Source organism: Rosa chinensis, chromosome 1 (assembly GCF_002994745.2).
Source record: "Rosa chinensis cultivar Old Blush chromosome 1, RchiOBHm-V2, whole genome shotgun sequence".
NCBI classification, from domain to species: Eukaryota; Viridiplantae; Streptophyta; class Magnoliopsida; order Rosales; family Rosaceae; genus Rosa; species Rosa chinensis.
In genome coordinates this window covers 2,432,744-2,459,945 of record NC_037088.1, presented here as the reverse complement: position 1 = coordinate 2,459,945, position 27,202 = coordinate 2,432,744, and the positions used below count along the sequence as shown (strand labels likewise).

General features: G+C 37.4%; 1 protein-coding gene and 2 long non-coding RNA genes across 9 annotated transcripts; 2 read left to right on the top strand and 1 right to left on the bottom strand.

Annotated features, from left to right (window-relative positions):
• Window positions 1-6,456: 6,456 nt before the first annotated feature.
• Window positions 6,457-11,998, bottom strand: LOC112178216. 7 transcript variants are annotated; one of them, XR_005806709.1, is made up of 9 exons: window positions 11,771-11,998; window positions 11,589-11,626; window positions 9,116-9,349; window positions 8,973-9,034; window positions 8,379-8,881; window positions 7,606-8,271; window positions 7,446-7,508; window positions 7,139-7,335; window positions 6,458-6,965 (listed from the first exon to the last, which is right to left on the bottom strand). It is a non-coding gene; the product is annotated as an uncharacterized LOC112178216 (long non-coding RNA). The 7 variants fall into 7 exon arrangements; XR_005806712.1 differs by having other exon boundaries at window positions 6,460-6,965; window positions 7,606-7,948; window positions 8,053-8,271; window positions 8,973-9,349; XR_005806708.1 differs by having other exon boundaries at window positions 6,457-6,965; window positions 7,446-7,532; window positions 8,973-9,349.
• LOC121051729 lies at window positions 8,193-8,931 on the top strand. Its single transcript, XM_040514830.1, has 2 exons — window positions 8,193-8,419; window positions 8,495-8,931. Exons 1-2 carry the CDS (start codon window positions 8,218-8,220, stop codon window positions 8,914-8,916), a joined length of 624 nt encoding a protein of 207 aa, XP_040370764.1. The 5' UTR covers window positions 8,193-8,217; the 3' UTR covers window positions 8,917-8,931.
• An 8,230-nt stretch (window positions 11,999-20,228) lies between the features above and the next one.
• Window positions 20,229-21,573, top strand: LOC112178267. Its single transcript, XR_002927435.2, has 4 exons — window positions 20,229-20,308; window positions 20,476-20,585; window positions 21,280-21,331; window positions 21,563-21,573. It is a non-coding gene; the product is annotated as an uncharacterized LOC112178267 (long non-coding RNA).
• Window positions 21,574-27,202: the final 5,629 nt, after the last annotated feature.

Here is a 27,202-nt window from a genome sequence, read left to right as displayed (position 1 = left end):
GGCTTAATAGTTTTGAAGTTGTCATCCATAGAAAAACTGAACACAATGCATACCCCGAGGCAAGTTGTTCACAACACACAGCTAAAAGTTTCTTGGACTTGAACACAACACTGGCATATTATTTATAGATTCAGGAATTTGGCGAGAGACTAAGAGTTTCAATGACAAAAGGGTGCCAAAACAATGGAAATGCGAGTGGGAGATTGGAGTAGCATTCACCCCTTTTCTCTGCAACAAGAAGCTGATTGGTGCAGTGCTCTATTCTTGATTGCGGCCAAAAGAAAATAAGGGGTTGTCTGAGTATCTGTAGCATCTTCCAATCGTAACATTATTACTCTTTAATTAACACTGAAAGCTACTATTTTTTGCAGTTAATGAAAATCATTGAACTAATTTTGAGGGACCTCATTTAGCAGACAAGTACTATCCCAACTTCCCATTTACTACATTAATATATACTATAAGAAAATATTATTTGATAAGGGTGAAACTGAAACCACTATCCATAAAATGATACAAGATTGTAAATGACCTAATACAGGAAAACCCAGAAATGACAATAGGATGAACTTTTGAAACGTGAATGTCATTATGGGACTGTCTTATTAAATTCTTGTAAGAATTGTTTAGGCAGTTTACCGCAAAACATAGGCCAAAAGGAATGCACAAAACACAGTTGAGAAATGGATTGAATATATTTGAGAACATTGCGGAGCTGTTCTGGAACATATTTGAGATCAAGTTCTGTCCTTCACAAAAGAAGGCAATACATGAGCAAGAACAAAACGAAATGCAAGAAACTAATGATTATAACCCAAGAACTTGTTATAAAGTAGAGAGAAGATAGAGAGAATAGTTGGGAGGAAGTAGAAGTCTTTTCATTCAGTCTCATTAGCCTCCTTTATATAGAGGTAGGGTTTACATCAAAGTACATAACTAATGAGTATTTACATGGACATCCACATAGATAATAATATTTACAACACTCCCCCTTGGATGTCCACCAATGAATGATGGTATTGGACGCGCTTATTGTTGCTTCGTTAAAAACCTTGCCAGGTAACAAAAACCCAGTGGGACAAAAAATAACCCTGGTCGAAGGACAAAAAGAGCACAACGCGCATATGTCCTAAGTAGCATACTTCCAGATGCTCCCCCTGATGAGAATCTCCCCCTGATTGTTGCAAGCCTCAATTATGTATGCGATAACCTACATCTATAGTAGTTTGATGTGTCTATCACTGAAGTGAGACCATGTGTACTTTGCATATAGGGGCTCATCACAAATTTTCATACCTGCAAAGGTTAAGCAATACCAACAAAACTAGACGATTTTCAATAAGTCTTACCTCATATGATAAGGTTAGAAAACAATCTCATATGCTTAAAATCATACACAAATTAATAGCTAAACAATATAAAGAAATTGACACATTTAACTTTGTATAGTTTAAAATATTGAAAAATCATCATGGCATACCTAGCCATATACACATCAATATCTTTGTGTATTGATATGTCTCATACAAGCTCTTCAAGAGCTCTAAGTAATTCATAACTTTGTGAAAGTTAGAATATGTTGCAATATTATATTCATAATTCGAATTCGATAGTAGTCTCTTCATAGTACTCATTAAGACAATTTAGATCTCGTTGACTAGAACGAAATGAGTACATATGAGCTAGTTTTAGACTCTTTGATTCCATGAGTGAGCTTCAGGCTCTTTCAACCATTCATGGACTTGCATTTGAATCCTTCAAGGATTTGATAAGCAATAGGCTTATAATGACACTTTACTTTTGAGATTTTGCTTATAGCAATGTATCTGTAAGATCTTCATAATATACGATGACAACATGCCATAAATCTCTCGTCAATATAACAGCTATATGTAACACTGTACTTATAGAAAATTGTCATTCGTATGAGAGAAGATATTCATAATCTCATGTCTCTATAAATAGATATTGTGTCTTAGTGGTTTATCTTCACTTTTGATAAATACCCTTTTGTACCATGTAGGGTTAAATGTCCAAGTATTTCACCACGTTTCAAATTCATTGGAATTGCCTCTTTCCAATTTGGCCAATAATAATGTCGACATTCATAATGAAACGTGGTATAGCATCAACACAGACCTTAATGATTTTTGGTAGCTACCGAATGTAAATTATCATCGGTGATCATCCGTTTTGTGATCCCACTATTCTCATATGCATGCAGTAGCTATCCATATAGCTTATTAATATTGGGTACCCATGCCTCTTCTGGGGCTTTCATCCTTTCTCAATAGACTTGTATCTCTTACACGGTAGTCATATTGCATGGATGAACTTATTTAGAGAATGTGGATCTTTTACTCATAACCTCATCTAGAGCGTTAGAGTGATACAGGGCTTTATGACCTCTACTTCACAGTAGTTAAAACTTTGGAAGCTATAGATATGTCACGCTTCAGGCAATTGACATATTTGATGAAATGTCTAACCATGACATCATTTATAATAGCTTTTGCAAGCTTTATTTGTGTAGCCTCGTTAAGAGCGCTAACATTTTAGTATGGCAGTCTTATCAGGAGAATCATGCCATTTGGACCAACATGAATTCTATAATTCGAGTGTGGCCTAGACTGCTTGTACAATATTTTTGCTTTAGGGAATTTTTATCCCTAGTATGAGGATTGTATTTAGCACATGATTTTGTCACTTGTAAACCAATTCACTTCAGAAGTAGTGATTAATAAATCCTTCGTACTTTATGTACGAGGCTCAATTTGAGACATGATAAATTTACTGATTCATGCGCAGGCATGAATGATGAATTACCCGTCGTACTTCAGGTATGAGGCCTAATACGAGAAATGATTAATTCACGCCGTTCATTAAAGACACTCTTTTCTCCCCCTAACAGCGAGAATATTATCTTATTGAAGTGACAAATCATATGTGCAATACTGCTCATTGACAAAATTCCTCATTAGCAAATTTTGCAATCACTATTGTTTAACACAACAATATTTGAACTCGACAATAAATCTCATTGGAACTTGTTGGTAATCTTACACAACATGAATGACCAATTTGGTTATGCCAAATTAATGTATTTGGCTAGATGAACTTCTGGTTCATAACCATATATGCCTCTTATTGTTGTGTAATATAATCCAAATGAGAGAGCCGATGTTTTTTCCAATATACACCACAGACTTTAAGTACTGAAGGTACCAAACACAAAGATATCTCTCATTTTGGTAACATAAATCGAGCTCTTTTAGAGCTATCCACCAAGATCTATAGGATCTGGGATAGATTACCTTTACCTTGGTAAAGATAAATGTTGAGAGCTACTTATGATCTTTAGAGATCATGCGCATCATTGCAGCACATATTTTTCCTTCTTTCTTTCGCCAAATTTACTTAGAAGGAAACGATGCATTGGGATCCATAAATGTTAGAACTCTAGGTTCTTAACAAGGCGACATCTTTGTATTTCATGTCACAATATTTTACTTGAAACTTCTAGTTCGAGGCTAACAGTTATGCTTTTTGTGACCCTTTAATTATACTCAAAACTTCTGGGTCGAGTTTATTTAGAGGATCCACATTAACATTGCTGAAGAACTGCAAGCTCTTATATAATCAAGAATAAAAAAACTTCAAGTTTTGATATCTTTTTGGTGATACCTTTCAGAAACTTCAGGTTCTCATGTGATTAAAGATAAAGAAACTTCAGGTTCTAATATCTTTCAATCACAAAATTCACAGCACCATGTTTCAATATTATTATGGTAGAAGTCCTAGCCAAAATAAAGGAGGACTCTTAACATAGCACGGTGGAATATCAAGCATGTTGAAAGCATCTCAGTGCTTACTTTTGTCACTTATCTTCTAGAGTGGCTTGATAAAAGTCTGCCGTAGTATGGAGTGCAAACCATGCATATGCCCAATGCTTAATTCCATCTCACATGTATAAAGCATTCCCATGATTTTTGGGCACCACTTATATGGTCTTTTCATTTGCCATTATTCCACTTCTTGTGGTTCTGATTTAGCCATTTCAAAATTGGCTTTATGATACAACTCATACAAGATGACAAGCTCTTCCAACAAATGTCTCTTTTGAAGGTGCATAATGCAACTATACTCCACTAGATGAACTCTTCCGGAGTCATCGATCAATCAGATCTACAAGACCTGAGATTATTGTTATTACCAGAGCTTTAAAAACCATGAACACGATCGCATTATGTTGTTGACACAACGTTTTCATAAATGGGATGTGTTAGGATTTAGAACTTCACGTTCTTGTACAATCTCATGTTGAAAACAACTTATTCGAAACTTTAGGTTCGAGGGTGACACATACTAGAACTTTTTCATTCTTGATCCACTCGAAACTTCAGGTTTGAGTCTACACAATTAGAAGCTTCAGGTTCTAAGAGTGGAGTGAACTTCAGGTTCAAATAAATTTGGTGCTCGAACTTCAGGTTCAAATAAATTTGGTGCTCGAAACTTCAGGCTCGAGATGACTAAAGTGAATCTTCAAGTTCACTTTTAACTAATTTATATTTTATACTCAAAGCTTCGGGTTTGAGTTTTACTATTAGAACTTCAGGTTCTACTATGAAATTTTGAACTTCTGGTTCAAAAATATTACATTCTAAATTCATATGTTCAAGGTATAGGGCTGCTGGTCCGTATGACTAACAACAAAAGTTAAAAGATAAGTACTGTAATGAAAGTACATAACAAAATAGGAAAATTGCAGGGAAGAAAAATAAATAGATTAACTATGCAATAAAATTTACTGTGGAAACTTCTGGTTCCATTAATGAAGAAAATACACAGAACTTCTGGTCTGCCCAACTTCACAAAATGATAATCTTTCTTCGCTCCTCTAATCACACAAGAACATCATTTTATCTTGTGGAGAACGTAGCCTCTAGCTTTGGCCAAGTGTTCAAGATTAACTTCAAATTCACATTATCGTACAGAGGAGGGAACCCTAATACCAAAAAAAAATTTGAGGAACTTCCGGCCTCTTATAATTATTGGGGATCAAAAATATGTGAGTGTTCATATATTACGTCGAGGATCTTTTAGCCCTCGTTAATTGCATAAGTTGTGAGGAACTCCATGTTATAATTTCTCATTGTATCTCGCTGAGGATCTTCTGGCCCTCGTGATTGTATAAGCTCTGAGAAAATTTCATATTGCAATTGTGATTATGTAATTATCGAGGAACTTCAGGCCCTCTGTAATCAGATTGAGAGACTTCAAGTCTCAATCTATTTTAATTTCGAAATTCCCAACTAGATATGGGTGTGAGTTCACGATTTCAATTTTCCATTCAAATGGATGAAGAAGGTGAATCAAATGGTATCTTTCAATTAAAAGAGTGAAATATGCACTTTCAAACATAATGCAAAACGGAAACATGACCAATTAACCATGTGTGAATATCATTGACATTGCCAATACAAGATTATGTTTGATCATAATAATGACATTCGGAGATTACTAACAGTGCTATATGGGCAATGATTATATAATAAATTATACAAATCCACTTGCTGCAAATCAAATTCAAGAAACCATCACCCAGTAGCCTTTTGTTGTAATTAAACACATAGGCATACCAAAATATGAGGATAATTAGTAAGTCGTGTAGCACAAAGGGAAAAGAACAGGTGGTAGAATTGTCGAACAAAAAAAACAAACCATGATCAGAAAACATAGGTTACGGCACAATATGCACAGTATTGAGACAAACATAGATAAGCATATTGACCATCTCATATGTATATAATATTAATGAGGAACAGACCTTGGGAAGAAATAGGATTTCTACAACCTTCTGACCTTAATTAACATGTATTCGATCATACGCAAACAATTCCCTTCTGATTTCTGATTATCAATTGGGAGCGCATACATACATGAAAGTAATCAACAAATAGATCTTTGATTGTTATGGCAGCTGATAGGGTTTATCATAAACACTTTCGTCAGCAGTGGAAAATACTCATTGATCAAGTTATTGGTCACAAGCAACAACGTTGCCCCATGTAACTGTTTGACCATCATGGAGTATATAAGTAGGAAACAAAAAAATAGAGCAGAGCGTGCTGATAACGTGTTATAAAGTAGAGAGAAGATAGAGAGAATAGTTGGGAGGAAGTAGAAGTCTTTTCATTCAGTCTCATTAGCCTCCTTTATATAGAGATATGGTTTACATCAAAGTACATAACTAATGAGTATTTACATGGACATCCACATAGATAATAATATTTACAACAGAACTCAAGAAGTACGTCTGTCTTTATATAATAAATGAAGGAATATTTTGATTCTCCAGTTAAAAAGAATCACTTTGGATAAGTCCAGAAAAGTAAAATAAAAAAGACAGTAAAAAACATATGGTGTTTCTTATTTTAGTAATGAAAAACATATAACATTATGTTTATCATCCATATATACATCGGTCTCTCCTCCCCCTGGTTTTGTGAAACCACAGAAGACTACCCAAAATATCTCCTAGTTGCAATCATTGATCCACTATTTCCTTCAGCACTACCAAGCCAAGATAACAATAAGAAATTCAAGAGTTCATAAAAGCAAATTGTATTTGATGAACTAGCAGCTTATGACCGATAACAGTTGGACCAGCATTTTTGGTACTTTCCCAAAAATTCCGTCCTAGGTCTATAAGCATGTGAAGGTAGAATCTATGTCAAATGCTAGTATGCAGGCTGCTTTCTAGAGACTCAACATTGCCCACTTCTTAAGTAAATAGCTTTCAAGTTGTACACAGAAATTCCTGCACAATCAAGGAGATGCCAGCATTTTTTGAATCAATCATCTTGAATAGCAACTCAATATATTCCACGGCAGTTTCGCCATCAGAAGGCTCCATTAGAAAGACAATTTCTCTAACTTCCATGCTGCTTTACTCCTTCAAGGGTCTACAATGAAAAGCTAAATACATCAGAACATTTTCAAACTAACTTCAATGATATCAAGTCATATGCTGTTGAAACACTATACTCTGGATCTAACTAGATGATGCGGGAGAAAGTTCTAATTTTGTAGCAAAAATGCAAACAGCAATGAGAGATAGGAAAGAACTTATCCTCACTTGCCCTACATATCTTCTGTTTTTTTTTTCTTTTGGGAGTCTGAGTACTGATCGACTGCTGAGTCTCCTGAATCCTGACCCTTTATAACCCACATTCGGGTAGAAACGTACAAATCAAATATTGACCTCCAAGCTGTTGTCGTTGTAAAATACTGCCCTAGCTAGTTGGCAGAACTCATGAAGGTAAAAAGGTTTTACTGCATTTATCAAAAATAAATTAATACAAAGTTCTACTAATGTAAATGCATTTGCCCTGATGGAACAGCTGTCACAATTCACAACATACAAAGAAGTTCAGCAAATGTACCTGATTAATATTGATTTCTGCAGCTACAATGGCAATGAAGTGCACCAAGCTCTGAAAACATGTCTGAAAATGGAGAAGATATAGTATCTATCAGGTAATATATAATAGCAAGGAACTTTCTTGCGTCGAATAATCTTGATTTCTCTAGAATTGGAATTACCTGCTGGAAGGGAATATTACAATTTCAGATTCCAACTGTTTTCTCTTGTATCAGTTGTAATCACGGAGCTTGAATTCTCTTGTCTCCCAACCATATGTAAGGGATGTGGGCTATGGAGCGCCAATACTGACCTTTACCTACTTTGCATCTCACTTCTAGAATCTAGTAGTGGACAATGATGGATACTAAGTTGTGTCAGTGAAAGAAGCCTGCCCTCATCTGGAATGGACAGTAGCTTGGGGCAACTCCAGATATAGAGTCTTTTAAGAGATGTGAGGGAATGAAACCCTTTGCTGGGTGTTGAATAATAAAAAAAAATACCCACAATGTACAAAACATGTAGCTGTCACAATTATTCGAAAAAAGAGAGAGATGAGGATAATGACAGCAGTTAAACAAATATTTATTTACAAATTATTTGTTTCTCAAATTCAAAGGTTGACCAACCTTGGGTGGGGATAAGCTACGGAAAAAAAGAAACAGAAGAAAGCATTCAAATTGTGATAAGAACAAAGTGGCAGAGGGCGTCCAAGTTCAATCTCAAAGTCAAAGACGAAGTCTCCGATCAACAGCTTATCTTCGTGAACTTCGGGAGATTCAAATTTCAAACAAATGTTTATCCCGCCCTCTAGAATCTTCACTGCCCCCTATATAAGAAACACAAGGCTGCATAAGAAGGGGACGGAGAGGAATAGAGAGAAGAGTGAGTTATATTTGTGCATCAGAGTGAGGCGGTGTTTGAGAGGAAGAAATAGTGAGAAATTTCTAGTTACCTGGAGACGACAAATTTACAACAGGAGTACTTCATCTTCAGGTATCCTGCTGGTCCTTCCTTCATGATCTTCGTTGCTATTTTCCTCTATTATTGCTTATGTCTTCGTGAGTGCAGACTTGCCTCTACTTCTAAGCACCAGAAAGGCAGAAACAGTCCCTCCATTCCCCAAACAAACCACTCCGGCCAAATATGCCAACAACACCAACTCACAAAGCCTCAAATCCCTCATTGTTGCCCACCAAAATCAGAAAACAAAACAACCAAATACACCTCCATTTGCCTTTGTGTTAACAAACAGTGCAGGTCCAAGGAGACAAAAAAGAAGCATGTTCACAGAGATGAAGGAGGAGAAGAGATTTCGGCAAGGGAAAGGGCTCACCGGTGTTTTCGGCCTTCTTTCGATGCCTATACTGCGGTGCGTCCTGCGTATGGGTGGCGGAAGCAAGGTCCAAGCTAGAGGGTGCACTGCACTTGTTTTTTATGCCTGTATCGCGGTGCGTCCTGCATATGGGTGGCAAAAACAAGTGTCAAAGTGAAAGCATGGGGCTGCCAGTTCACACCAAATACAAATTTGCAAAGTTCTTGGACTCACAGAGTGAAGAAACTGCTCTGGAGGAATCTTTGTGCAGCACCAAAGCTAAGATGTTACGCTGCCTGCATCAAAGTTATCATCAGAAAAGTGTCCCCGAAGGCAAAATGGCAATCTTTGGCAGAAGGGTATTTGACTTGGCTCACCCGTGATCACAGAGTTTGCAGCATTCACTCGGCTCACCCTCGATCACTAAACTGCAGCCACAAAATACAAGAGAGATAGGAGTCGTCTGGTTCCTGTTACTTGGCACAAGATGGTGGCAGAAATGTTTATTAACTCCTAGAAAAGATGTGGTCAAGCTGCAACGTCTTCCTTTAATATTATGTTTGCTGCAATGGTTTGAACTCCGCCTGCAATGCCTTCTTTCAAAATTATGTCTGCAAGATGGAAAAACAATCTCATGATCAGCAGGAGAGAAGAATGAAGTCCTTGCTTTTGGTTTCATGGTCACGGCTACACAAAGAGAAAAATGGAAGCTTAATTCCACTCATTTGCAGCAGAAGTAGAAGCTTCAGAATATGCATAATTGAGGCAGCTATGTTGCAAGTCTTTTTCGGAACAAGCCAAAAAATAAAAGACCAAGAAGCGTGCAGCAATTACATTTAATTAAGGGAAAATCGTCCGTACAGTACCCGACATTTTTCTCATTCTAAACTTCAGTATCTCACGTTCAAATAATATCATAATGGTACCTGAGGTTTTGACCCCGACCGAAGAATGGTACCTAGTGTCGTTAGCTTCGTTACGAAAACTGACAGCTGAAGGATATTTTCATCTTTTCATGTTCTCTCTCCCTACTATTCGTCTCTCTCTCTCTCTAAAAGAAATCAATACGGCTGAGGATTATCCATCGATTTAGTTTCGTTCTCTAGTCCCGGTTTTGAACAAATGCTTGGTTTTCAATTGGATTCGATCTAAATCAGACCCTGAAGGTATCGCCGGCAAAATGGTGAATTTATGTATGATTAGGTTTGAATTGGATCTTATAATTTGATGGAGGGGTTGGTGAGTTCTGTATGTGTGGTTGTTCATTGGCCGAGTTAGTTTCGATTGGAATATCACTGGCTCTTTGTCATGGATTTTCCGAGAGACCCAAAGCCTTAGCCTGAGAAGATGGTGAGAACTTATGATGAAACTGTGCTAAAAGGGGTTTATGGGTTTGTGAATGAGTGGTTGAGTGCAGGTGAAATTGATGTAGAAGAAGAGGAGGAGTAGGGTCGTGAATAGGGGTTTATGGGTTTGTGAAGGAGTGGTTGGGAAAATTGGAAGAGGCCTGAGCTTAGATTTGGGCAATGGAAGTGAAGAAGATGATGGGAATTGGTCTCCATCGCTCTGCCAGCAATGAAGGAGAGAGTTGGAGGAGATTTTTTTTGGATGTTTGTTCTCAAACTTTAATCTCTTGTTCCTTCAATCTTTGCTCTGTGAATCTTTGATTAAAAAGCAGGCTAAAGTCCAAATGAGAGTAATTTTAATATGCCCCGTTGTTAGAGATGAGAGATGAACAATGGGCAGATGGATGAATATGAGTGTAGAAGTGCAGGCTCTCACTTCACGAAGAAAGAGGTGGAGAAGGGAGACTGATTTGCTACTTCTTTAAGAGCAGGCTATACAAGTCCCTTCCATCTTCTGGGTTCTCCAAACACAACTAACCCAGTGAGCAAGACTAACCCAGCTACTTCTTTAGGAATGAGATTTTAGTTTGAAGTTTTGAACAAAATGTTTAGCCGGAATCTGGAAAGTGGAAAAGATAATTGAAATGAAGAAGAAAGAAGAACTGAGAAGCATGGAGGACGTGATGATCAAAATTCTTCCTTTTGCATTCCTCTAAAAAAAAAAAATAATAAAAATTCTATGATGAAGAACAAGAATTGAGGGAAGAAAAAAAGAGGGTAAATTGGTCATTTTATGGTCCAAATATGCCAGCTGTCATTTTTTGTAACAGAGCTAACGGCATCAGGTACCATTCTTCGGTCGGGGTCAGAACCTCAGGTACCGTTATGATATTATTTGAACGTGAGGTACTGAAGTTTAGAATGGGGAAAATGTCGGGTACTGTACGGACGATTTTCCCTTTAATTAAAGAAGTAGAAATCACTCCTCAAGTAGCCACGAAGCTTTGCGGTGGAGGAATTTCTGCAGATAATTACAATTAACTTCACACGTAAGCTTGTCAAAATCAAAGCTTCTAAAATGTGTGAGTGGACACGTTTGCTGCAAGCTAAACCAACATACATAATTAATGCAAGTTTAATAAAAGCATGTCTGTAGCTTTGTTTCTGGAAACTAAAGACAAAAGCCTAAAAAGCATGTTTAAAAGTATGGTTTCCAGCAAGCTTCTTTTGAATAGTTTAAACAACAAAGGAGCAGACACCAAGAAGCAAAGTTTAGCTACAATCAATGTTCAAAATGACCTCTACACAAACAAAGTAATTGTGGCGGTGGCAAACCGTTTAGTGCACATCAAGACAAAAAAAAAATGCTACATGTCCAATTAAGCGTAATCTCCAACATGCAATTAAGCAAATTTGTGGGTGTAATTCAAACCACAAAAGTCAGTCGGTGTTTTTGTCAGAAAATTATAAACAATTGAAGTTCCCTGGTATGGCAGCTAGTTACCTCGAGGAGAAGCCACGCCCAAATTCAACTCAAGATGACTGCACAAAAAAAAGAAGTCTCAGTTAGATATTGGGGATTCATGTGAGCTGGTAGCTACAAGACAAGATCCCGACTAAAAAATCCCAGCAGAGTCAGATTAATCAAAACCCAGGGAGAAGAGAGAAGAAGATTGGAGGCTTTACCGGTTAAAGCTTTCGGTTAAGAGCGCGGCATCTCTGGTACGGATCCCGCTATTTATGAAGGGCCAGAGATGGAGTTTCCTTCTCCTAATCAAGCTAATCTCGTTGATTTCCATCTCCAATTCAATCTCTATCCTAAGCTGATAACCACACCAGAGATATTCTCTACGGGACTTGAGGCTTATCGAGAAAAGACGTCTGCTAGAAAGAGTTTTGGGGTTCAGTTTGTTGGGCGGATAAAAACAAGTATAGAGACAAAATCAAGTCGTCTATGTCCAAGTTGCAAGCTTTTGGGCTCATAATCTCTCATTAACCAATTTCGGAGCAGTACGAAGCCCAATTTCGAAAGCCCGTTATACAACTTCGTAAAGATTCAGGCCCCATCAGATTGTTTGTCGATAAAAGAAGAAGGGTGTGATGCAAAGCCCATTTCAAAGTTCATGGCCCATTATGAAGCTCGGCACATTTGGGTGCCCAATTTAAATCAGTGGACACTCAACTAAAATTGGGTGTTCACCAAAATATGTTTTCTCGACGAGTTCAAAATTCACACTCGTTGAATAAAAATTGGTACAAAACCAGAAATCCCAAATGTTGAACTACAGTGGTTTGATCCCTTCACAGGGTATGTAGGCAGTCTGGATTTAAATCTGGATGCAACCGCGACCTTAACCGAATCCCTGGTTTTCCCTAAACCAAATTCACCAAATCCTAGTGACCACAAAAGTCATCCAAATTTCCCAAACACTTAACCAAAATTCTTTGGTGGGTCATTTACTCATCGAAGCATCCAAACCTTCCCAAAAATCTGAACTACGAGTGGCTTGATCCCTTCTGGGGTACGTAGGCAGCCTGATAAACACTCTGGGTACAGCCACAAAATTAAACAAACACACTCCTCTCTATGGAATTTTTGTCTTCGTATTTGGAATCAAAGGGTCTTCCCTTGAAGCAAGGGATTGTAATTAAGGGATATTCTTTATCTCGAATGGGTCCGAACTTAACATAATAAAACTCTATTTCCGTTAATGAAATAGAGTCAGATTGTGTTGAGTATATTTATTTACTATTTTTGCTCAACACTGGGTAGATGTTAGAATGCAATTTATTTCTGAACATCTAAATACTTGATCATATATAGCAACTCTTATCTTTATAGCAGGAAGAACATTTGAAAAACTGTTCATGCAACTTCTGCAGATATATATGATTATGAATTATGATTGATTCTAAGTTCATCGTCATACTATGTAATTAACAAGGCTATGCCAAATATAAGATTGTAATTCAAGAACAACATGAATCAAGAATCTGCTGCATATTGAACATTATATCTAGAAAACAAAACTGATAAAAGTATATGATACTAACAGGATGTAGTTCCAGAATCCATTGATGCTTCTCCTAGATGCACCCTTAATCTCAGATTGTTAATGGGACAATTTTGTTTGAGGTTTGGTGTTCTAGCAGGGATCAAATGAGGACGTTGTAATCCTCCTTATATCAGAAAAACTGTTGTGGCAGTTCCTTCCATTAAGCAACTGCCTTATAACTTCCTTATGTTTATCTGAATGGATTAATCTAAATAACCATACATGTTTGAATTCAAATTCAAAAACAGATTGCATTAATAAAACTATTTTCGATTACAAGCTTTATTAAATACTCTGATGTTACAAACTGAAACTCTAAAACTTCTCACAATGTCAACTTGCAGAAAGTGTTGATGTCTAGTTCAATAAGGTCTTACAGTAGATACTTGAGATTCGGAAAGTCTTCGATTATGAGCTTAATGAGAGATTTGGGAAGCACCATCTCTTTCTTGGGTGGAAAGGAAACCAGTTCCGGATCTTCACCACTGATCCACAACTCTCTAAGAGATGTGAGTCTGTGCAAGCCGCATTCGAAGAGTGGTTTACAACTCTTGATATTCAGAACTTTAAGAGACTGAAGGTTAGGAGGCAACCCTTCTTCTAGGAAGGAAGTGAAACCTTCACAATAGGGGATCCTTAATATCTCAAGAGAGTTGAGGTTGTGCTATTGTGCATGCCTTTGGGTAAGGCCTCCAATTTCTCACAACTGGTGATCTCAAACTCTCTCAAGTTGGAAGGACTTCTTGGGAACCCTCCTGTCGGGAAGGAAACAAGACTTCTACAACCGTAAATACTCAACTTCTGAAGATTGGAGAGGTGGTAAAGACCTTCTGGTAAATATTGGAGATTTGAGCAATACCAGATGTGAATGTACTCGAGAGAAATGTTATCATGTAATGCATCAGCTATTGACTCCAGTTGTCTGTAAGTATGTATCTGAAGGTGTTTAAGAGCCCTGGGTAGCTTTACTCTGGATGATAGAGATATCAAAGATGGACAGTTCCATATGCTCAAATACTTGAGACAGGACTTCTCATTCTGAATCAAACAAGGAGAAGAAGATGAAGAGCCCTCTATCGCCTCCTCATCCTCCACCAATGATTTCAAATTTTGGCATCTATTTATCTCTATTCTCCTTAGACTTGGCGGTATCTGATATCTCACAAAATAAGTAAGAGAATCGCAACCTCGAATCTTTATATCTTTAAGAGAAGGTGGCAAACTAGCCAATGAAAAAGAAACTAGGCTTGGCCACTTATCAATGTGAAGCTCTTGTAGTAAGCTGAGGTGATGCAATTGAACAAGATGTGAGTTACCTTCAATACTCAAATGACGAAGTGACATAAGGTTTTGCAGAAATCCATCCTCATTCGGCAATGAACATGTCAGCTCCTCACAGCCAGTTATCTCCAAATCTAATAACTGAAAGTCAACCACACTTCTGTATACAACCCCTTTGCAATAGCGGATGCATAATACGAAAGTTCTTTATAGTGGGCAATTGAAACCACCAGTTGGTCACATTCACGATTTCACGAACCACAAGCTCTACCACACCCTCCAGTTTGGGGCATGCATAAATGGACAGCTTTTTCAGGCAAGGAAAATCTATAGTTCCCTGATGTCGTTCAAGAGGAAAATTTATTTTGTAATGTATGAATCATAGATATTTCATTATTGTCGTTACGTATAAGGTACCTGCAAGTAATAAATAAATCGAGTGTAGGATGCCAACATTTTACCCTTATTGTTCTCTTTTCTCTCTGTTTCAGAAAGAGTGAGCTCATTTCTAGATGATCCCCTCAATTCTTTTCCTAAATTACTAAGATGTTCCTATCTAGTCATCTAGAGCTGAATCTCCATGAATGCCAGGATTTCCAAACCGCCGCCTCGACTCTGTTCAAATTTTTGGAGACCCTGAATTATACAAAAAAGACGAACAATAAGATGGATTTCAATATTCAGCTTGCAAAGTAAGGATAACAAATCTTAAAGATGAACCGAGCGTGAATTGCTGAATCAAATTGGTCGTGCGTTCGACTCTTGGAAGCCACGGTTTGGTTTTAGTTTAAATTGGAAGTTTCTAATAGACAAAAATACTTACTGGATGAATTTCAAAATCTGACAAATGTGGGGCCACTCTTTCTCCAATTATCTAAACTAGCCCAAACACTCAGCAATGTTTTCCCATAATTTGCTCTATTAAAAAAAAACACAATTTGCTCTCCAATGTATAAAAAGATAAAAAGACACAGTTACAACCGCATAATGAAAATATTTCTTTCACTCAAACATACCAATTGAAAAAGGTTAATAATAAGTATTCACTAGTGTGAGATTTTGTGTTTTCTTTTTCTTTTTCTTTTTCTTTTGAAAAAAAAAATGAAACATATGAAATTTTATCTTTGTCATGGATATTGTCTTGGACATTATCTAGAATGTCTTGGTGAAGCTTTTAACACCAAATCTAAAACCTCTATTTATAGTAGTGGAGGTATATGCAGATTTTCAGTGTACATGAACAATGGTAACTCTGTTTGATTTACTTCAAATCCAGTAAAAAAAATGAAATTAAATCTCCTTGAGCTCTATTTTTTTTTTTTGAATAGGATTTGATGTTATTAGATATCAAAGCCATAAAAACAGGCTAGAGTCTAACAGAACTTAAATAAGAAAACGGGGACAAAACCAGATAACCTATCTAAGCCACTCTAAACTCATTAAAATCTAAAAGGACGCACGCTGAATAGCAAGCCTAAACTAAGCAAGAGTAGTCTCGCTCTCTAAGGAAGAAATATTCATTTAGTCTAATCTGCCAATCACGCAATTGTGGTACAACTATCAACTAGAAACGTCTTAGAAAAGCCTATAGAAATTACCCCTATTTCAAAAGGCTTGAGTCCAGAATGTCTAAAAGCCGAGATAGCTTAAGAGAGCGCTAGTCCCTTCCCCATAGGGTTGGAACCGACACCATCCTCAGCCTCCTCAGTAGCCAACAACCTCAGAAACAGGTTGCTCCTTGGGCTATTCTTGAAGGTCTGCAGCCCTTCTCCAAAGTTGAGCCCCCCATAAAGAGGCCCAGTCATCTGTAATGGCCCATTGAAAGCAGCCCCAAGAAACTTCGGCCCAGAAGCCCAAATCAGCTCGGTCAAAGTCATCCCAAGTTCAAAACTAGGGTTTGCCGCTGGTTTTTTCGGATCTTCCCCGCAGCTTGCCACCGCAGTCACCAGCGCTGCCAGACCAGTCCCGGCCAACCGGCGCCCAGATCCGGCCACCGCCAACGCCATCTTGGCCTTTTTACTGCCGTCGCAGAGCCCTGGAAATCTGCAGCATCACAACCTGACTCAGGTGCATCCCCGCTCGACTCCAATACCGGCGTCTCCATTCACCTCGACCTGACCCCCGACTTGGTCAATAGAAGCCGGCCCACGACGCAGAGCCTGAGCGCAGCAAAAGCTGCAACCGCCGACGACATGATTCGCTAGCCCACGTCGAGAAACACCACCCTCAACCGAGAATCTCCTCAGCTGGAGTCTTTGAGAAACTTGACCGCGATCCCAACGCCAGTGCAGAAGTGACCACGGTCTCTCCACACCCGGGCCGCCGCCATCTTGCTCCTGCATGGTTTGGAGAGCTAAGACTCCCCGCCGTCATCACGAAATCGAAATTTCGCCCTACCAGGTCGCTCCGCAAGTTTCGGAGGCCCTCTCTCCATCTAGAGATCTTATTCTCCTTGAGCTTTATGCTTTGAAGTGTAAGGTTATTACTTCGGGGCTTGTTTCCGGTCTGTGGCTGGCTTCTTGTAATATTTACTTCAATGATCAATGAAAAGGTGTTCACGTTTCTCTTTTTTTTTTTTTTTTTTTTAAAGGTATATATATATATATATATATATATATAGCAAGGATTTGAAGAGGACGTCCGCGAAGAAGGAAAAATGCGGACAAACACGTGTCAGCCAGTCAATCAACTTCATTTCCATGTGGGTTCCACCCACATCTCCTCCTCTGTCTCTAACTCTGATATAGTTTTCTAAGACTGAATCTTGCTCCTAATCTCGATCCTTCTCTGTCTCTCCAATCTCCAAATCCAGAAACAAAAACATATTGAATAGAAAGTGTAAATCTTGAAATGGGCAGGGCCTCAGTAATATACATCACCATAGCACTTTTTAGTGTTGCTACTATCTCCCATTCCCCAAAGAAACCCGCCACCGCCACAAGCTCCGCTCTAACTTCACTCTTTCCTTCCCTCCACCATTCTCACAATCCCATCCCCTTTGACCCTCTCATCCTCTCTAATCATCATCGTTGCCAGCGAAAACACCATGCCCAACAAAATCTTATGGGTATCTTTTCAAAAATTGTGTCGCTGCATACCCCAATCCTCAACGCTGTTCCATTCAAAATTTACACCATACAACATTCAAGTAACAAAATCCGTAATCAAAGCCAAAATATTAACCTACTTATAATCCCATTAGCCATTATAACAAAGTGGTCAGGTACCCAGGTTAATTCTCCGACCCGTTTCAACAAGGTGACGGAATCAACGCGCACCAGTGTTGGGTGTAGGTGAGGTGGTGGGGATGTGGCTTCGGTGCGCTTGAGAAGAGTCGGATGTGCCATTGATCACGATTGGTGGCTTTTGAGAACCAAAATGGCGTGATTTGTTTTTCCTCTTTCAAATGGTCAGAGTGATGAAAAAGATATACTAGATTCTCAAATGGTCTGAAACTTCTTGGTTTCCTTGATTGTATATTTGTGATTCAAACCCTGTACGTAAAGTATTCAACATGGCCTAGTAGACTTTGCTTCCATATAGAAGAACACTAAAAAGAGGACCCTGGATAGACAAAGACGGAGTGATTCCTCTGTCTATATACATGCCAATCTTATTTAGGTAATAAGTACATACTTGGACTCAACTGTAAACATGTAAAATGGGTTGATTCCACAATGATTTTAGTTTTATGGCTGTAAGAGCATCTTTAGCAATGCTAGCTATTTTCGAGCTAAATTTTAGCCAAAATAGATAAAATGACTTTTTACCTAGCCACTTTAGAAATACGCATGTACCAGTGCTATCTATTTTAGCTAATTTTGAATTTTAAATGAAGATTAAATAGTTTAAATATATTAATAAATTACATAAAATAACTCAAATTGAATGTTTTAAATTATAGAGAGCCTCATGTCGGTCTCTATATTAAGGAGGGAGATAGCTAGAAGTTATGTTGGAGAGCCACTTAGGAGTCTGGTGTAGTTACTAAAATAGATAGAAAACTAAACAAGCTTTCTAAAATAGCTAAAGAGTCAAAGAAGAGAGTGAGTTAGAGATGCTCTAAAAGACGAGCTTGAATTAACAATGAGAAGATAATTATGGAAGTCTACAATGATAAGTAGTCAAAAAAAAATGGTACAAATTTACTATCTAAGTACAAAAGTTTGTACTTTTTATGTGTTGGCATTCCCATACAAAAGCAAGTGAAGCACCTTATCCCATTTCATCCTTAGAAGCTGGAAAAAGAAGCCTACAAAGTTCATCAAAACTGGTCTCGGAGAATTTCAGGTAATTGCATCTCATGCATAAGCACGGGATTGCAACATGTCCCGAGTCAGTCCTAGTCAACCCTACGTTTTTGGGAGCCCGATTTTGGAAAGTATCTTTATGTTTTTAGATGTTATATTATAAAGATATTTTCTGACTGTAAAAATCGTGCAATCGTTTTAGGATTTGGGTATTTTAATTGGATATCTTTTTATTGAAAGACATTTCCTATTAGGAGTCCAATTAGGGTAAATCTTAACAATTGAGGATTTGTTTTCTCCTCAATATATTCAGAAGAAAAGAGTGTTCATGTTTGGGGACTTAGATGCAAGAATTCATGTTCTGCTTGTTTTCTTAGAAAAAGCCGCATAGGTACTTTGAAACACTTGTTCCATGTAAAAGTGTCTCATTCATTATTCATATACATGTATTGATTCTCTCGAGATCAGTAGAGAAGATTGGTGTTGTAAGAGGAGCGATACTTGCAGATCATTCAAGTGAAGAAGAAGGTCAAGATTCAAGGCAAGCACCTCTTTAGTGAGTTTAGAGATTGTAGCCGCGTACAGAGTTATATGTGTTTGTAAAGAACCATATCCTTCACTATTATTGGATTGATTTTATTTGAGTTCTCAAGAGTAAGAGGCTCGCAGTGTTTTTAATCTCAAAGTTGACGTTTTCACTGCGTAGCCAAAATTGTGTTTTCTGTGTGAATTTTTGATTTCTGCCCAATAAGGATTGCAACATGTCTATCAATCTCCGATTTTCAGAAAACACGTTCTGTTATTGTATTTTCATACTATTTGCTATTTGTCCAAGAACTGTTCATCGGCTTAGTAACAGTGTCGGCTCGGTCATGGATGAAAAGTCAATTTTGCCCCTGCCTTCTATTTCTTGCTTCGACACTGGGGTGTTGTTCAGTGCGTGTTTTTTTTGCCTCGACACCTGGAGTCCTGCTCAGTCCTATCGTGTCTTCGCTCCACAGAGAGGTGGAGAAAGAGAGAGAGATAGCGAAGGAGGTGGTACTATTTGTTAGCATATACTGTAAAACCATATATACATGCTCACAACATATGCGCAACAATCACAAAAGGGATCACTACAAGAAATTTCTCTTTTTGCAACGGGTTTTTATACAAGGACTTAAAAATCCTTGCATTTGATGAGGTTGTGCAAAGAATGTTTGTATATCCTTACATTTGACCCTTGGACGTTGCAAGGAATATGACATGTCCTTGTATATAGTGCTCTGAGATCTAAAAATGGGCAAACTCCTTGCATATCCCCATAGAATCCTTGCAATGGATTGTCAGCTCTGTAGGGACCTCAATTAAAAATGCAAAGACTCTAGTTAATTTCCTTGCCTGACCCCTTTAACCTCGGGCCTCTTTCCACCGAATCTATCACTTTTAAACCAGAAGCTGTGAAAGAGAGAGAGAGAGAGAAGAAAACCGAGTGCCGCTGCTCGATCCGTCCGAGTCTACTCGCTTCGACCACCGCAAATGGCAGCAATCTCTGAGCGAGTCGAGCTCGCCAAGATTTACAGCTCGCGCAACTGGTCCAAGGCAATCCGAGTCCTCGACTCGCTCCTCAACCAGTCCTCTTCAATCCAGGGCATCTGGTTCGTTCGTTCACTCTCTCTCTCTCTCTCTCTCTCTCTCTCACTGAATTCAATTCAATTCGCCATCAATTCTCTCGAATTCCGAGCCTCGCCAATCTTCAATTTTTCGTAATCGAGTTTCGATTCTTTGATCGATTTTCTGACTCTGAGAGTGTTGGTGTTTGCAGCAACAGAGCCTTCTGTTACAGCCAATTGGAGCTGCACAAGCATGTGGTCAAGGATTGTGATAGGGCGCTTCAGCTCAACCCCGCGCTGCTTCAAGCTTACATCCTCAAAGGTTTTCTTCGATCATTTTCTGCAAATTTGAGCTTCTATTCCTCTGCAGATTTCAGTTATTTCTCATGAAATTTGTATAATGAGAGTAATTAGCTGATAAGGAAAGTGGATTATACAAATTTAAACTCGGTGCGCATGAGAAAAAAAGAAAAAGAAACTCTCAGTTCCCCACAAGATGAAAAACCAAACCCTAAAATCCCAAACACCCAAATCTAGCTAGCTATGCCTTCTATCTTCTCAAGTTCTCAGTACAGATTTGTATTTATGATTGGCAGTAGCTCTAGCATCAAATCGATGCCCAGCCACCATTCCCTCAAACTTTAGCGAGAAACCCCAACAGGCGTCGTTATCTCCACCGCTCTCTGTCTCGCACTGGTGAAATTTATACCTCTCTTTCCTTGGATCTCTCATTGGTTTGATTTCGATGGCTTTTAATTAATGGTTTAGGTTTGACTCAAATGAATTTTTGGTATCATTTGGTTTAATTTTGTTTTGTTGTGAATGCAATTTACTTAGAGTTTGTCAGATGCATTTGAGTTTCAAGATTTTTTATTTTTCTTTATTGCAGTACCACACTATCTACTCTTTCTCAGCCTCTCAAGCTTCTTTATGAAAGCTTCAATCTTTTGGGTGCCAAGCTTATGTTTCATTCGTATAACATCTGTTTGAAATTGTTCTTTTTGGCTCCATTAAAGGTAGAGTTGTTCAAGCGGTGCCGATTGGAAGTACCATAAGTATTTTCTAGAGGTATAGTAACACTCTTGAATTTAGATTTCTTAAAAGTTAATGTTACTCAAAACCAAATTTAATTAAAAGAATTAGAGCCTCTAGTTTTGTCGGGTGATTGAAGTTATCTATTGTTCTAATCAGTTACCATGTTAGTTCTGAGTTCTTACTCAAAATATTCTAGCTTAAAGTGTGTAGTTGTACACTTATTAAATATATTCTTTACTAATTGTTCTTTGTTCTCTTCTATAGTTTGCTGCAAATTTAAAAGCTAAGAACATATTCTCTAGGTATGTTGTTAAGCTTGATACACTCAATCCATGTGTGACGTTAAAAATTGAGGTAATATATTGGGTTACCATCTCCATCATTATTACAATCTATTCCACTTTAAATTTTAATCTGTGCCTCAGTAGAATATGATAGTTCAAGTATTATCTTGCAATCAGAGTTTTTCTGCATGGGTCTAATGTTTGGTTTATTGCTAGATAAGTACTCCAGTAATATCCTTGCTGGTTGCTTTGGAAGATAATAAAAACCTTTTCAAATATTTTGATATGTGTGGTTTAGTCATCCATGTTCAGGAAGACATACACTCAAGGGGCAAGCAATGGGATCCTCCATATGCTCTTTGCTCTCCAGGGTCAGATTTATGTTTTTGCATTTCTACAACAATCATGTAGTGATATTTTTCAACCCCTTCCGTTTCCTATACTTTTCAAGACACTACTAATATCCTAACCTGGTTATTTGGGCAGCTCTGAGAGGATTGGATCTGCAGACTGGCTTTTTTCACGTTGAGGTAAATTAAAGCTGCCCCTAATAACTTTGATCTTGTAAACAAAATTGGTGAGCAGTTTTGGTTGTGTCGATAAGGTACTGTAGGTTTCATTTACTATCTTAATTTATAGGCCTTAATTTCATAATGATCGAAAATTGAATAACCTTTTCAATGCAGGGCATATTATTGGATGGCACCACAATTGTAGGCAACTCTTTTCAAAATCAAAGCGAGGAAATCGTGAGTTTCGCATTGTCTACTTTCACATCGAACTGCATCTTATCTATACGGTTCTTATGAGTGGTACAGATTATGAAAAATGAACAAACAAGGAAGAGGATCATATTTAGTCCCGTTCGGTCTATGGGACTATATTTAAGACAACAGGCTCCTGGCCCCTAAAACTTCTGCAGTCATTGCCTATGCAGAAGCTTTAGAGAACCAGATGTCCAGCATGAAATTCCTATATGGACAATCAACAACTTATTTCACAGTTGCCTTAGCAAAAACCATATGTGCTTCAAGGAACATACTTGAAGCCACATGTGAGTATCAAATAAGAGCTTCTTTTGAAATTTATCATATGGAACAGTTGGACATTATAATGTTAACGACATTGTTGTTCTTTGTACCTAACTTCTAGATTACTTCTACCAGTTTACTTAATACTAGTTTAGCAGTATATATGTGGGATCATGTGATTTTCTTTCACAAACAGTAGTATGTTTTGATCTGTAGCATACTAGTATGTTTGGGTCTTAAAAGGTATATTCTATTCTTCTAATTTCTGTTTGCTAGAAATTGTCAATTCGATTATAAAGTTTGGTTATATAAAATTTTGAATTCAGTGGTGACAAAGTTAAGAATAGTTTAGTAATGTGTGAGATCTCTTCATTTAAGAAACCCCTAATAATCTTATAAGCTAGTGTAACTTAAAGTGCATGTTTCGCTTAGTTCTTGTGGCAAGACAGAGGATATACGCTTTAGCCTAAGTGTGCACATACTTGGTTTGAAAATTGTTTAGGCAATCTTTGAAATCTGCCACATAAGAAACCTCTGTCTAGTAGTTATTTAAAGTGTTGATTCATCTAGTACTACATTTTCAATGGTATTAAGAATGCACTTCTTTCACTTAAAGCTATAATTGGTTGTATCATATCTATTAATGTTTTTGCTTTATATGTTTGTTTCTGTTCCAGGTAGAGATCCATATGAAAAAAGTTAAGGAATGCATAACTGAAACGACTAACATTAAGATCCTTTAGAACATAGACAAAGTAAGGTGAATATTTTTAAACTATTGGTAACTATTAAATTGAAAACTTCTATGATAGTTAATATATATGTATTGGTTTGATTTTTATTTCTTGCTTTCTTTAGCATGAGGTTAGAGCATATCCAAGAAACTCAAGCTTATAAAATGCATATAAGAATTTTAAGTTCAGGGTGAAGCATATAAGAATTTTGATGTTCAAGTGCGCACTGTAAGTTTTTTACAGCACTTTAGCATTTGTTTCAAGTATTGAAGTTCACTTACTTCTAGTGTTAGGCTCAGCTTGTGTATTTATGACCACATATATGGATCTTGGATTGGATATCTTTCTTGATTGAATTACTTGATTCACTTTAATCTTTGAACAATTTCCTGCTGCAGGACAGTGACTAAGAAATTGAGGCAGAGGATATGGAACTTGACAAGTACATTTGATTCACTGGTATATGATTTTTCTTTTTGCATAAAGACTACAATAATTTGGCGCAACTATTCGTGGTTTCATGCAAGATTTGATGACCAAACCTTTCAAGAATTATAGAAAACCCAAAGCCGATATATAGATTTATTCATATTTACATACACCTGGACTGATGAGTTATGTTCTTTGCCAAACCATCGCATCTCTATTATCTTATTTTGTTGATCTTAGTTCACAGTCTAACATGTTTGACTGAAATTTGATTTCCTTGCAGGGGTCATTTGGAAAATGAACGGAATATGGAAACTAGGAATTGTTCCAAGGCATATTACCTAGAAGTTACAGTACTGCTGTTGAAGGTTTTTTTTTTTTTTTTTCCTCAGTTGGCTTTGGGCTTAGAGGTATATTTGTTTCTTCTTTTGCTGGTAATTTTCTTTACTGTCAATGACACACTAAGAGTGCTTTTATAAATGAGTTGTACTGAACACTTAAATGATCACACTTCAAGTTTGGTCAAGGACACATTAGATAAACATACAGATAAAAGTTTGCATCATCTATTAGTACATTCACTAAACTGATCTTGGTCCAAATTGGCTTTGAGCTTGTTACCTTCATTATCAGCTTTGAATATCTTCCTGATTGTGATTTTCAGTGCTCAACCCTTTGCATGATGGACAAGTTACCTGACCTCAGGTGATGCTATATATTATGTGCTTGTTGGATTAATTGTAAGGCAATACCAGTAATCTAGTAATTCATTCTAAGTGACCAAAATTCTCATCCTTACAGGTAACCAGCAAGAGAGGGGCTGCACCAGCTAGAAGTGTATTGTGGTTGTAAACTTCTAAATAGGAAGCTTTGAGATTATCTCAAAGTCTTTGACATAGGTCTTTGTGAACATTTGAGTTATTAATCCTTGTGGAATTTTCCATATGTAATTATTACTTTATTTATAAATAAAAGTAATTCATTTATTCAAAGTGTCAGAAGTTGGAACAGATTTTATTAGATTGGGTAGAAATTAATAATAAATTAAATGTAATTAAACTTTAAATAGCATGTAAATGGCTAAAAAGGGCCTTCCATCTACTAAATGCAAGGAATAATATGCAAGGAATTGTCCTTGTATATTAGTTAACCAAAGTTAACCTCGGGTTCAGAATTCCTTGCATTTGAGATGAACAATTCCTTGCATTTTGAAACTCAAATGCAAGGAATTTTCAAGTTGTTGTATTTGCTCTTTTGCAAGGGCCTCTTTGCAAGGACTCAAATGCAAGGAACATTCCTTGCATTTGGGTTAATGCAAGGAATTTCCAGCTTTTTACAAGGAAAAAATTCCTTGCAAAAGGTCATTTTTCTTGTAGTGGATTAAGGCTTACCTTCAGCAATCACTGGCATGGATTCCATCTTATGCAGCTGCTTAACTCGATCACTGAATATGGTCTTCTGTTACTTACCAACTTGCTTCTCAATGGACAGAACTTATGCAATAGTCGTCGATAGTAATCAGGGACCAATTCATCTATATATATAGGTGACTTAACCCTCAAGGAGCTTCCCATTAAAGCATTCCTTATCGGATTAGGTTTCCTAGTTAGATTCTTAATGTATCACATCTTGTAGTCTTTCTTGCAGACTAAGAATAGGATTACTTACCTTAATGAATAGATACACTCTTTCAATAAGTTACAAGTATTGGTTTATAGTTTGTGTCCATGTTGAACTAGTTTTGACATTAAGCTAATTATCAATTTACTATATGTTAATGTGTGACAAGTCCATGTGGATTCTAACAATCTCCCCCTTGGATTGACACATATTAAGCTTGATAATTTGCACAAGAAAATGTCAGAAACTACTCAACTTACTGTAGTGCGCGCCAGACAACAAAATCAAACCAGAAATCCATTCCAACATGGTCAGATCACAGTTACTTATGCAGGGCAAGAAACAGTATACATTTTAACAAAAATGCAGAGTTTCAAAACCACAACCACAAACTCCTGTAATCCACATATGTCAAACAAGAAGTGATACGATATATGCTAATGTGTATCAACAAGAAGGCATATACCAGATCCTACTTTATGTTTCTTAAACCAGAAACTCAAGCAAATTTACTGAACACTGATGGCTTAAAATTATTGCTTGAACCTTAACATCATGCTATACATGATTTAAACCATCTGATAGCAAGTATAACTTTAAGTACAAAATCGACAATTTTTAGAACATTTAATAAAAGCTGCAGCAATAACTAAAATTTGAAAATACCTCAAAATTTATTAATAATACAATCTATCATTACAAACAAGTTGTGATAAACAAAACCAAAAGATCACAACTAAAAATACAAGAACTCAAAAACCTTAGAATTTAAATTGCTCCAACTGGATTAACTCTCTACTGAACCTAAGCATCTAGGTTAGCTAAAACTCCAATGCTGGCTGTATGCTTCTAGAATGCTGCTACTGACAAGGCCTTGGTGAAGGGGTCTACTAGCTGTGAATTCGTGTCAATGCTCAAAACAGCTATCTCACCATGCTTAACCCTTTCTCTAACACTGTAATACTTTAAATCAATGTGTTTAGAATTATTTGATCTTTTACTGTTCTTGCTAAAGAAAACTGCAGCCTCATTGTCATAATAAATCACAAGTGTGCCAGCCACAATGTGACTCAATACTTTGGTCTGCATGATAAAATTCCTAACCCAAAGTCCTTCACACACAGTTTCATATACTGCAATAAATTCAGCTTGCATGGTAGAAGTTGAAACAAGAGTTTGCTTCATGGTTTCCAAGCAATAGCACCTCCTGCAAGCATGAACACATATGTGAAGACCCGAAATTTCAGTTAAATATTTTGTAATTCAATATTTGTTCAGTTATATGAATTATGAATTGTGGGTGTGATTCGTATGTCGTTGCGTGAGAAATTTGGTTTCGAATGATTTTATTTTCGAAACGAACGTTATTTAGGGGGTCACTAAAATCGACTTTTTTTACGTAAGGAATTTGGGAAAACTTCCTTCACAAAAGTCGTAGAGCTCGTCGATACGAGTTCGTGCATATGTGGAACGCAAGAATCGGAGTTCGTATGAATTAGTTATCGCATTTAGAAGAATTTTCCAAATTTGGTATATATATAAATGGAAAGTTTCCCTATTTAGGGTTTCCATTTCTGTCAGCCGACCTTTTTCTCTCTCTCTCCTCTCCCCCGAAACCGAAAACAGAGCATACCTTTTCCGATCGATTTCTCCCTCCTCAGACAACCTCAATACGTCGGACCACCTCCATTAGCTTCGCCTCAACCTTGCGCAGCTGCCGGTGGCAGCCTTACGCAGCGGAACTTCCGGTATCGGCGGCAGGAATAAGTTTTCCATTTCCGGCCGAATTGAGTTCCAACCAAGATT

What these genes read in the sequence shown, in the direction of transcription:
- LOC121051729 (XM_040514830.1), top strand. Translation starts at nt 8,218, where the DNA reads ATGTTTATCCCGCCCTCTAGAATCTTCACTGCCCCCTATATAAGAAAC. An exon ending in CAGGAGTACTTCATCTTCAG is followed by an intron (nt 8,420 to 8,494) that starts GTATCCTGCTGG and finishes TCGTGAGTGCAG; the next exon opens with ACTTGCCTCTACTTCTAAGC.